At 43.6% G+C, this 11,046-nt stretch overlaps 1 protein-coding gene across 2 annotated transcripts in view; it reads left to right on the top strand.

The window, feature by feature from the left end:
- Positions 1-10,741, top strand: part of LOC113585708 (zinc fingers and homeoboxes protein 2-like) — a 17,226-nt gene extending 6,485 nt beyond the window's left edge. For both annotated transcript variants that reach the window (XM_027023372.3, XM_081713083.1), the window contains exons 2-3: positions 5,442-8,454; positions 9,659-10,741. In XM_027023372.3, the coding sequence (XP_026879173.2) occupies positions 5,675-8,425 (2,751 nt within the window). In that variant the 5' untranslated portion in view covers positions 5,442-5,674 and the 3' untranslated portion in view covers positions 8,426-8,454; positions 9,659-10,741. The remainder of the gene's footprint in view (positions 1-5,441; positions 8,455-9,658) is intronic.
- Positions 10,742-11,046: the final 305 nt, after the last annotated feature.

Raw genomic sequence — 11,046 nt, 5'->3', positions numbered from 1 at the left:
TGTTGTGTTACTTGTTGCCCCACACGGCTCGTGCACTCAGATCCCATCAGCATGCGCAGCCAGGCGTGGACGAATCAGCCTGCACTCGGGACCGGATCGATCCTTCCCTCTGCTTTTCCCTGGCTGTCGTACATCAGAGAGGGAGTGATGGGTGCCCTGGGCCTCCTCCGCCGGATGGATTTAGCACCGTGGAATAAATGAACGTGTAATTAATGTCTGCAGATGCCGGGGCCCTCTCTAGTATACACGTGCATGTGCGGGTGGGTGTGCACGTGTGGTTACTGCTTGTGTTTTGCTCAGTTCAGAGACTAGTTTGTATTATATAATACTGTGTTGTTTTATTTCAGATTTTTTTGTGTAGTATATGGATATTTTGTATGCCTGATCCATCCACTGTGAATATTAAATACTATCTCATCAGCAGTGACCCATCAATCAGATCAATAATCAATAGCAAGCTTGTCTTGAATGGCTTTTGCTTCAGAGCCTAAAGAGGACAGCCATCCAATCACACTTGAGGCTTGCATAGTTACCAAGGCAACTGCCTGAGTGTCCTGTGCTGTGTTTGAGCCCTCTCATCAGGGGTTTCCAAATCCCCCAAATCTGCCATTAGAGTCTGATTATTCTAATGAGGCTCCGTTACCAAGCAGAAAAATTAAAGTAGCAATCTGGGGCTCCCGGCCCTGCCCCTGACATCAGCGTGACGCCAGCTACACCACACCAGTGCCTGCTTGAACAGGCATTCTCCTTCCTGGTGCTCCTTGTTCATGCTGATCTGTGAGCGACTATACACACCTGTTGTGCGCTTTCATTTTAAGTTCTCACTCTATCTGTCTCTCTATCTCCCTCTGGCTCTGTTTCCCCTCCCTCTCTCTTTCTGTGTCTCTCGGTTTCTGTATGGCTTTAAGTCCAGAACATTTTTGTCAGAGTGATTGTGTCTGTTGTCTCTACATGGCTGATATGGTATTAAAGCCCTTTCTGATAAGATTGAAATTAATTCTGGGCTCTCACATTCAGCTGTTCCACTGAGATGAGCAGGACTCTCTCTCTCTCTCTCTCTCTCTCACTCTCTCTCTCTCTCTCTCTCTCTCTCTCTCTCTCTCTCCTTTCCTGCTTCTCTCTTTCCTTCTTTCTCAGACTGCACACACACACTATATGTGTATATGAGCTTTTTGCAATTTCAGTACATTTGTCTTTTAACTCAGATGTGAATCCCTCTATATATTTATATATATTAGTCATTCGTAGTTTTTGCGATGTTGTGCCTTTTAGCGTTCTCACAGACACTGTATTGTGATTATAATCCATTTTATTGTGATTGTGATATGCCATAGAGTGACATGGTTATAGACTGGAGTGATATGGTTATAGACTGGCTCGCATTGTTTTGAGCAAAATTGTTTACTTTTTTGTTGAATTCATCTGAACACACACAGAACCCTCATCAGAGACATATGGACACTCGCTATACACAACAATTGAAAATATTGTCCTTTGTTTAGAGGGCCCTATTTACATAGTACAGCCTTCTCTGATATGAGTATGGCAAAGCCCAGCACTGAGATGTCATTGGCTGTAGTGGGAAAGTTTAGTACCAAACTGGACCATATTATTGGACTGGGTTTAGTGTGTTCGACAGCTTGTGTGGATGAGGATGTTTCTGGTGGTGCACATATCAATATCTGTGATATTAACAACCTTGTATGTGCAACTATATGATGAGAGCAGAGAGAAATGAAACTGAGCAAAATGCTTCAGTAAATAATAACACTTCACAGTAGCTCTTTTTTGTGTAGTATTTCCAGCTGTTTATAGCCAGAATTTAAAGCCATGATCAGCTACCTGAAGCATCTTACACTGTGGGTTTTTTTTTTTTTTTTTTTTTTGCTATAGAAGAAGGCTAGAGAACAAGAAAACATTAAATACAATTCTGGCAGACTTGCTATTAGACAACCTGCTATCTGCCTCCTTTTCACAGTGTAGTGAGTGAACGTACACTCTATATAAGACAAGCGAAGGCCAGCTAGTTTAATTAGCTTTATTACTTCATTCTGAATTAGGTGAAAATGTGTCTGTCAAACCAGAAATCATTTTAGTAATTAAATGACCAACATATGAAGTTAACAGGTCAGTAAGAGGACACTGTGTGTGTTTGGGCCACTCCCCTCATTCCTGTGCAGTCACTATCAGTGTTTGTCTACTGCGTTCTTTTCTCCTCCATATTTGTTCTTGCAAAGTTTGTTTGTTGCTGCAATTAGTGAAATTAACTTGTGTGCGACAGCTAGTCCTCATTGGTGGAGGTCGGTTCGGTGGAGGGGACTCATGTACAGGCTGGATGAGTTGCCATAGCAATGGCATTTTACACAAAAATGAATGTGATAACTACACTAAAGTGTTTGGGCCAAATAGATTCTTGAGTTTTAGTTCATCCAGAAATCTGAGTTTCAGATCTTGAAAACCTGTTTCCATTAAATAGATATTTAATAAGATACATATTATGTAAGGTCATTAGGTACATTTTATTTAGATATAAAACATCCTAACTGTCCCTTTGTGATTAATTTATTTTAACCTATTAATTACTAACTTCCAATGCTGGATTAAGAGAGAAAATCTGTTGACACTCTTGGTTATCTGTTATTCTGAAAAAATGCAGTTTATAGTGTGTGTGTGTGTGTGTGTGTGTGTGTGTGTGTGTGTGTGTGTGTGTGTGTGTGTGTGCTTAGGCAGACTACTATGAGTTGAGGTCACAAGACGACTCATTTGTGTGTGGGTGCGTGTATGAAAAGTGCTTAATTTTTTCTTTTCTTTTTTTAAGAAGATGTAGATGTGTGCGTGTGTGTGTGCGTGTGTGTATTTAGGCAGACTACTGTGAGTTTAGGACACAAGACGACTCATTTGTGTGTGTGTGTGTGTCTGTCTGTCTTTAGGCAGACTGTACTATGAGTTGAGAACACGAGACGACTCTGTGTGTTTGTGTGTGTGTGTGTGTGTGTGTGTGTGTGTGTGACTGTACTGAGTTGAGGACCCAGGACGACTCTGTGTGTTTGTGTGTGTGTGTGTGTGTGTGTGTGTGTGTGTGTGTGACTGTACTATGAGTTGAGGACCCAGGACGACACTGTGTGTTTGTGTGTGTGTGTGTGTGTGTGTGTGTGTGTGTGTGTGTGTGTGTGTGTGTGTGACTGTACTATGAGTTGAGGACCCAGGACGACTCATGCATGATTTATTATGGTGGGCCCATTGCCGCTGTGATGGCGTCTTGTGCCTGTGTCATTCACCAAACAGAGTAGATCATCACACACACATACACAAACACACACGCACTCATGCGTGCAGACTCATCTCCGCTCCACTGGGCGGCTGTGAGTGTGTTTCTAATTAGCACCTGAGAGAGAGGCGGAGTCATTAATATGCAGCGCAGAGGTGACAGTGGACCGCCACACCACTCTGCTGTTGCCATAACAACAACATGGATATGAAGCCAGTCTTCATATTTTAACATTTTTAATAGTCTGAAAGAGGGTGGCAGTTATTTAATTTAGGGAAGACAGTGTACATGTGCCTCGTTGCAGCGAATAATAAAATTCTCTGTAATTATTCCAGGCGAGGAGTGAACAGCATGGGCACATGCTGCAGAGAATTAAGCAGGAATGAAGATTTCTGGGTTGACTCACCCATCCCTTCATAAAGCATGACACACTGATCAGTGTAGATATTGATTTGATTGTGCATTTAATTTGCAAGGCTTGATGATGCATTAGATAGCACAGTAATGCAATGTCAATGCAATGTCAGTAAGGTTAAGTTATGTAAACGTGTGTGTGTGTGTGTGTGTGTGTGTGTGGTTATAGATATCTGCCATGTAGCCTATCTATGCACATCTTATGAAGACGCTTAACGTGAGTTGAGCAAATGTTGAAAGTGAATGAGTGATCATTGCTTTATGGCACTGGATAAAACCTCAGTGGAAATGTGCAGTTCTTGGGGGGAAGTGTTTTCCCAAGGGGTGAAGGTTGGGTAAAGGTGGAAGAAACGTGAAACCAAAAGGGTCTTGGTGGAATGACTGAGGGGGAAAATCATAGCTTATGATTTTTTAGTTACTAGATACTTAACCCTTTTATTTTTTCTTTTATAAAGATTATGAGATTACCTTGGATTATAAACACAGAAAATGGATTAAGTTGTTGATTCAAACTAGTGTCTCCTGAGTTGCCATGGAAAGGATATTCTCCTGACCATGTAATCATCTGTTATGTTTTGTCCAGAATAATTTAAATAAATATGTGGTGGTTAGGACTGAGACAAATTTAAAATTAAATACATAAAAATATGGACACTTAACTAGGTGATTCATTTAACTGTCAGTTCACTGTCAGGAGTTATCTCCTAGGTCTGTACCAGTCTCCTTGAAAGGTACAGACACGCTTCACCACTGCCAGCAGGAATTAAGAGGTGATTTTTGATCTGGAATCAAAGCCAGTTTTCATCAACTTTGCCAACTGTGAAGTAAAAACAGGAAAAAAAAAAAAAAAAAAAAGTATTGTTTAGAGTAAATTCAGTTTGTTTATATGTTTACATCCAAATGGGGATTTTTTGCGCTTTTTCATTCTTTCTTTTACTTTTGTTCTTTGTCACCTACCTCTCTCTCTCTCTCTCTCTCTCTCGCTCTCTCTCTCTCTCTCTCGCTCTCTCTCTCGCTCTCGCTCTCTCTCGCTCTCTCTCTCTCTCTCTCTCTCTCTAGCTGTCTTTGATATAACTTGCATCCTGTACTAAGTTGTGTTGGCTTGCTGTGTGGAATGCCTGAACTCATGGACCTCTCCTCCAAACTCACAGGCCACTTCTGCTCTGCTGTGGAGGCTCTCCCAAACTGTGTTACTAGAGGCAGGGGATGGGTAGGGGGTCTTCCTTAGTCTAACTGTGGCTTTCCAGATTTTCTGTTTCATCTGTTCACGTTCTCACAAAATACTTGGGAGCACTGTAACAAAAAAGTAACTCACATTCAGTTTGAAACCATGTAGTATTTTAAATTCAACTTATATTGCAATAACAACAGCATATACCCTACCAAAAATACTTATTCCCAGTCAACAGCTCATACTATGTACATAAGGGTTAATCAAAGAAGGAGAAATATATCATTTTATGTCATCCTGGTAGCTATGCTGTTATGGAGCTGTTTCTGAATATTTATCTTGCAAATTCTTGCATCAAGTCTCTAACATTAGCCAGATTGCAATGGAAATAGTATGGCTTAGCAGGAAAGGAGTCTTATGTTTCTTCACATTATATTCCGCTGGTTTAACAAACAATAGTGCACCTTTTAGTCTTTAAACATTATAGATCCTACAGTTTGATTTTGTGTATTTGGTGGTACTCTTAATATGCTAGCTGGATTTAAATGCTGAGCTTTCTGGGTTAATTTGCTTCTGTTGTGTGTACAGGTGAGTGGCATGTGATGATGTCCTATGAAGCTCTGCCCTGGAGCTGATGTTCCCGGACGTTGGGAGACTCCGGAGACAAGGCTGGGAGACTCCGGGGCAGACTGTGGGACCACAGAGTCCCGTTCCCGTGCTGGGAATCCACTCTGATCACCTCCGTTGCTCCCTCCCTCCCTCTGTGACCCTTCCCATCTTCTTGGTCAGGTATACCGCGGAGTCCTGTCCTTACAGCAACCATGTCCAGCCGAAGAAAGTCGTTCACTCCCTGCATGGTGTGTGTCAGTGAGGTAGCAGCGGACAACCCAGTGGAAATGGATGTTTTGGATGAAAAGGTGGTGGAGGACCAGTCCTTCCCTCTCCAGCATTCAGATCTACAGCAAGTGTCACTGAGGGAGGGTGGGGCTGAGGGTGTGGAGGAGCGGCATTGGGAAGGGACAGGAGGGAAGATTGAAGACAAGCAGCAGGGTCGGGACTACCACTGTAAGTACTGCTCCTTTTCCACCCCCCACCTCAACGGCTTCAAAGAACACGTGTACGCCGCACACCCTAACGTCATTCTGAACCCTTTGTACCTGTGTGCTGTCTGCAACTTCAGCACCAAGAAGTTTGACTCCCTCACAGAACACAATGAAACACAGCATCAAGGCGAGAGCAATTTCAAGTTCAAGCGCATAAAACTTGACAACCAGACGATCCTAGAGCAAACTATCGAAAATGAGGATAGTTCAAACTATCCAGATATTGAGCACATGCAAGATGATGATGATGGCTTTGACTTTTTACCCTCATACCCTAATTTCCCAAATATTGGAAAGCCACTGGTGGATAACACTGAAGCCTTTATTAATGGAAATGAGGTTGAGAGTCATTTAGATCTAATGTTGAAGGATCAGATTACAGCAGTCAACGTAAATGGGACACTGATCATCCCTGAGCCTATGGTCCTGCAAGGACTCTCCCATGTTATGCCTCTCCTGCAGCGCCCACCCAACCTCAACTCTGTTCCCACAATCGCTGTTCCTCTGAACACAAGCAAGTACAATCCTCTTTTGGACAGCAACACTACACTCATCACGTCTTTCAACAGGTTCCCCTACCCGACTCACGCTGAGCTGTCCTGGCTCACTGCTGCCTCCAAGCATCCCGAGGAACAAATCAAGGTGTGGTTCACTACCCAGAGACTGAAGCAAGGCATCACATGGTCACCTGAGGAGGTAGAGGAAGCCCGCAAGAAAATGTTCAATGGCTGCATGCCACCCTCTCATCACACATTCACCATTTTGCCTACACCTGTACGCGAGCCAGTCACCACCAGTACGTCTGTTGCACCAGCTGCCTCATGCCAAGTCATTGGGCAACCCATCATGTCATCCGCTGTCTGTACAACTGTCACTGTGACTACAGTAAATAGTATGCAGAATCTCAAGCGCTCCTTGGGAACCCCAACAGTAGCCCAGGAGGTGAAGCGCCCCATGATTCCCCCAGAAGAACACAAAGAGAAGCTACGTATGGCACCTCCACCAGTCCATTCCCTAGAGAGATTACCCATGGCTCCTCCTCCCGTACCCCCAGACAATAAGAGAACCATGCTCCCACCTTCCAATGTCCCAGACATGAAAAGAGCCATTGTCACCCCATATGTCTTGCCCAAGGGGAAATCGCCAATGGTATTTCCTCCTATACCGCCAAAAGACAGGGTACCCATGGCACCCCCTCCTTTGTTAACCAGAGAAAGACTATCTATGGTGCCTCTAGTGTCCACTGACCTGAAGAGATCTCTGGTTTCCCCAAAAACAAGAAATCAAATCCCTGCATCATCTGTAATTTCTAAAGATAAACTTTCATCTTTACCTACTGATGTAAATTTGCCCTTAGTGCCCCCATTGGTGACTTCTCAAGCAAAGAGACCAACAATCATTCAGACAGCTCGGGCCAAACCTGTAGCCCCACCCCTGATTCCCACTTTCTCTCTGGAGTGTAAACCACTAGAGCCGTCAGTGGAGCAGAAGCCCACAGGTTCAGAGAGTCGACCCTCAGAGAGTCAGAATAGCAATGGAGTCCCCTGTGGGGACGGTAAAAATTGGTTTACTGACCAGAGTGCACCTGCCCACAATGGTTCACGGCACTTAAACAGTGAATTTGCTCCAAAGGAGCGTCCAAAAATGGTCCCAACCCAGTTCCCTCTCCTGGAAAGAGTGAAGGGAAAAACTGCTGAGCAGCTAAAGGTTTTAGAAGAGAGTTTTCAGAGGAATAGTTTCCCGTCACACAATGAGGTTGACCACATCGCAATTACCACCAGACTCTCCAGAGAGGAGATTGACAGCTGGTTCCTCGAACGGCGAGCACTTAGAGACAACTTGGAAAAAGCACTGTTGAATTCCATGGGCTCTAAGAGGACTGAAACAGCAGAGAGGAGATCACATCCACAGCACCAGCATGCATTGCTTAATGGAGTTCATAAACAAGGAGGCCTACCCATGAGCCCTTTGCCTCCTATAATTGCACCCACCTCATCCTCTGTGCCTCTGGACAGGAAGTCCCTTAACCTCCTCAAAGACGTCTTTGTCCAAACACGGTGGCCTTCACCTGAGGAGTACAGTCGCTTGGAGGCGCAGACAGGCTTGGCTCGTGCAAACATTGTCCGGTGGTTTAAAGACAGCCGTCTGTCCCTGCGTAGTGGCGCTGGGGAGAAGAAGGCGTTCTTACACAATCTGAGCAGCGGTGAGCATAATGGGCGGCTGATCATAGATCAGCCCTGTAGCCTTGCTCGGTCAGGCCAAGAACGGAAGATGCCGGGAGGAGAGTGCGCCAAACTAAGCAGCCAAGAGATCAAAGACTGGTTCAATAGTCCGCTGGGCCATCGCAGACCCGACGTGGGGAGAAATGGTGGTCAGAATGGAGGTGGTGGACAAGACTGTGGAGGCTGGGGGGAGGAAGCTGTGGGAGTCAGAATGGCGTCACAAGAGCTGGTCTCAGATACGGACTAGGACACAGGAGTAAGGGGCAGAAACAGAGGGTAAGTTGTTTTTTTGGGGGGTGGGGGGGGGTACAAAATAAATTTTCTTATGCCTTTCCAGTCCACATAGACTGAGAGGACACAATAGACCACTCCTCATCAAAGGACATATTTGGCTGTTGCTATGGAGATTTGGAATGGGGAACTGAAGCCCAGGTTGGGCTCTTTTGATGTTGTTCCGTTAAGGAAAACAAAGCTGTGCAGCAGGGAGTTGAGACATACTGAGATGTTGCTATGCAAATAATGCAGACTTCAAGGCTAACTACAGCGTTAAATCAGAATGATGGAAGAGCTACCAAATTACAGAAATGTTGGTTAATTTCTTTACTGTAATCATGGAAGGAATATTTATTTATTTATTTATAGTTAGTTGGTAGTTAGGTTAGTTTACAAATGTTTCCAAGGGACATCAATTAATAATTTTTCGTTTGACTTTTAGTTTGATGTTGATGTGGCTCTGTTGGCAGGCTGGCTTGACCAAACATTGCCTCAGTGATTAAAAAGGATTTTCTCACTGCTGAACAATCCTGAGTCTTCCCTTCATACACTGTCCCTTCCACCATCATACGTTCATTTTGTTTAATACTTCATGTTGCTCTACTTACTGTGTCCTTGAACACCATAGCACCATGCTCCGGATACATTGTCTGAATTGAGTTCAAGAGTTTGTAGAAAATACTAAAATGCATAATATCTCAATGAATCAAAAAAGGTAATTTGGATAATATTGCAATAAGATATTCAGAAGAGAGGTAACTAAAGTAACGAGGAACTGTGCCTTTGTTAATTTTCGAAGCTTAGAAGGTTTCTCCAAAAACGACAACAAAAAAGAATTTGTGGGAAAGGAGTTGTTAAGTGTTTTTGTTCTCTGTTAAAAACTCTTAGTTCTTTGATTTGTGGATTTGCTGTTGTAGTTTCAGGTAGCTTCAGTCAACAGCTCTTTTTGAGCTAATTATGGAGATAAATATAGACAAAGGAGCAGAGCTAAGATGTCGAACACAGCTGGAGAGTTTCAGCTGTGCAATTTCAAGTCCTTTTGACGTTCTAATTATTTGTTAATGTGTCACAGTAACCACAGTTTACAAAGCAGCTTTATGGAGGTTGTACAGGTGAAGCAAGTATTAGAGCAAGCATGACGTCCCTTTTAGGGTTCATCCCTAGGCCGTTGGAGTGGTAACGATGGCTTTGTTCCCATTCTTCGCAGGTAGGAACTGCTACCGCTGTCTTTTGGGGGAGTTTTTTTTGGGTTTTTTTTTTTTTGTGCACAGAAGTGGAAGAAAACAAAGAGGAATGGAGGCGTACTCCGGAATACTACGCTTTTTTGGAACCAATGATTTCACTCTTTCCCTCTTTCGCTGCACCAGCCGGCACATGGCGCCAAACAGGAGCAGAAGGAGCGCCGTCACAGAGGGGCTGCGGGAACGTCCTCTGAGCCTTGCTGGAATGTTGTGGGAGAATTGTTGCCGCAACAGTGGGAGGGGACGGGGGGACAGGGGGACACCGAGGACATGGAGACCATTGAGTGCCAAAGCTGGATTTGCTGCAAACTTTCGCTTTAAGAAAAAAAAAAGGGTTATTGTAAATATTTTTTTCTGTCTGCTGCAGATTTGTACAATTTTGGGGATAATTTTGTTACATTTTATAATGGGAGCAAGCAGTCCCAGTTTTTGCTCTGGCTAGTCTTTCAGTGGACACATCCCGCATTTTGTAACACCATGCACCACTACAAACATTTGCAGTACGTCAGGCAGTTCTGCAGAGCCGGACTTTCATTACTGTTTGTCTTTGGAGGGACTTCTTTGAATCTGTGCATTTATTGACTGCTTTAAGGTGCTGTTATATTTTCTGGATATTACTCGCCGTTGCTTTTGCTATAATTACAGTTCTTACAGCGTGACATTTTGAACACAAAACAAAAGGAAAAAATAACTTTACTGTTATACACACTGATGGACAACAATCACACACACAATCTTATCTCATGTGTCTACATCATGACAGTTTAACCTGTAACTCCTCTGTTGCAAATCTGTTCTGACATTTTTAGGAAAACACACAGCATTTGCCAGCCTTTGTATGTGTTGGCTTTGTAAACGTAGTGATAGTTCAACTCTGACTGTAGAAAAAAAACAAACCTGGTACCAGACACACGCTCATATGTACTGCTTCTGTAGTGTCAGCATCACATATATTAGAAATACTGTACCTATACCGAGGTCCTGCTTGCTACTCTCCAAAAGACAGATGTTGTCTGCTGTAATCCAATAAAACACAGCCTTAAAGATAAGGACTTGTGGAAAGTTTGACTTTTAGGGACATGAGCTGCACAACCTACATGTGCTAATACAGATGATTGTGTTCAACTCTGGTCAGATTTTATGTCTTCCAGACTCTAAAAGATCAAATTCCCTCACCAGTTGTTGCACTAGCTGAATCTTTAAATAAATACAGCACTCAAAGCACTCTTCAAAGCATTTTCCTCATTATGACTTGATGCTAGTGAGATTGCTGTGTACATCTCCATTGGTGCCCTTGGTGCCCACTAGATTAGAAAGTGTTTTTTTTTTGGGTGGGTGGCGGTGGGGGGAGTAG

The sequence above is a fragment of the Electrophorus electricus genome, chromosome 4 (assembly GCF_041902795.1).
Source record: "Electrophorus electricus isolate QZ-2024a chromosome 4, ASM4190279v1, whole genome shotgun sequence".
NCBI classification, from domain to species: Eukaryota; Metazoa; Chordata; class Actinopteri; order Gymnotiformes; family Gymnotidae; genus Electrophorus; species Electrophorus electricus.
Note: the sequence above shows the minus strand (reverse complement) of the source record. Positions and strands in the feature narration are given on the sequence as shown.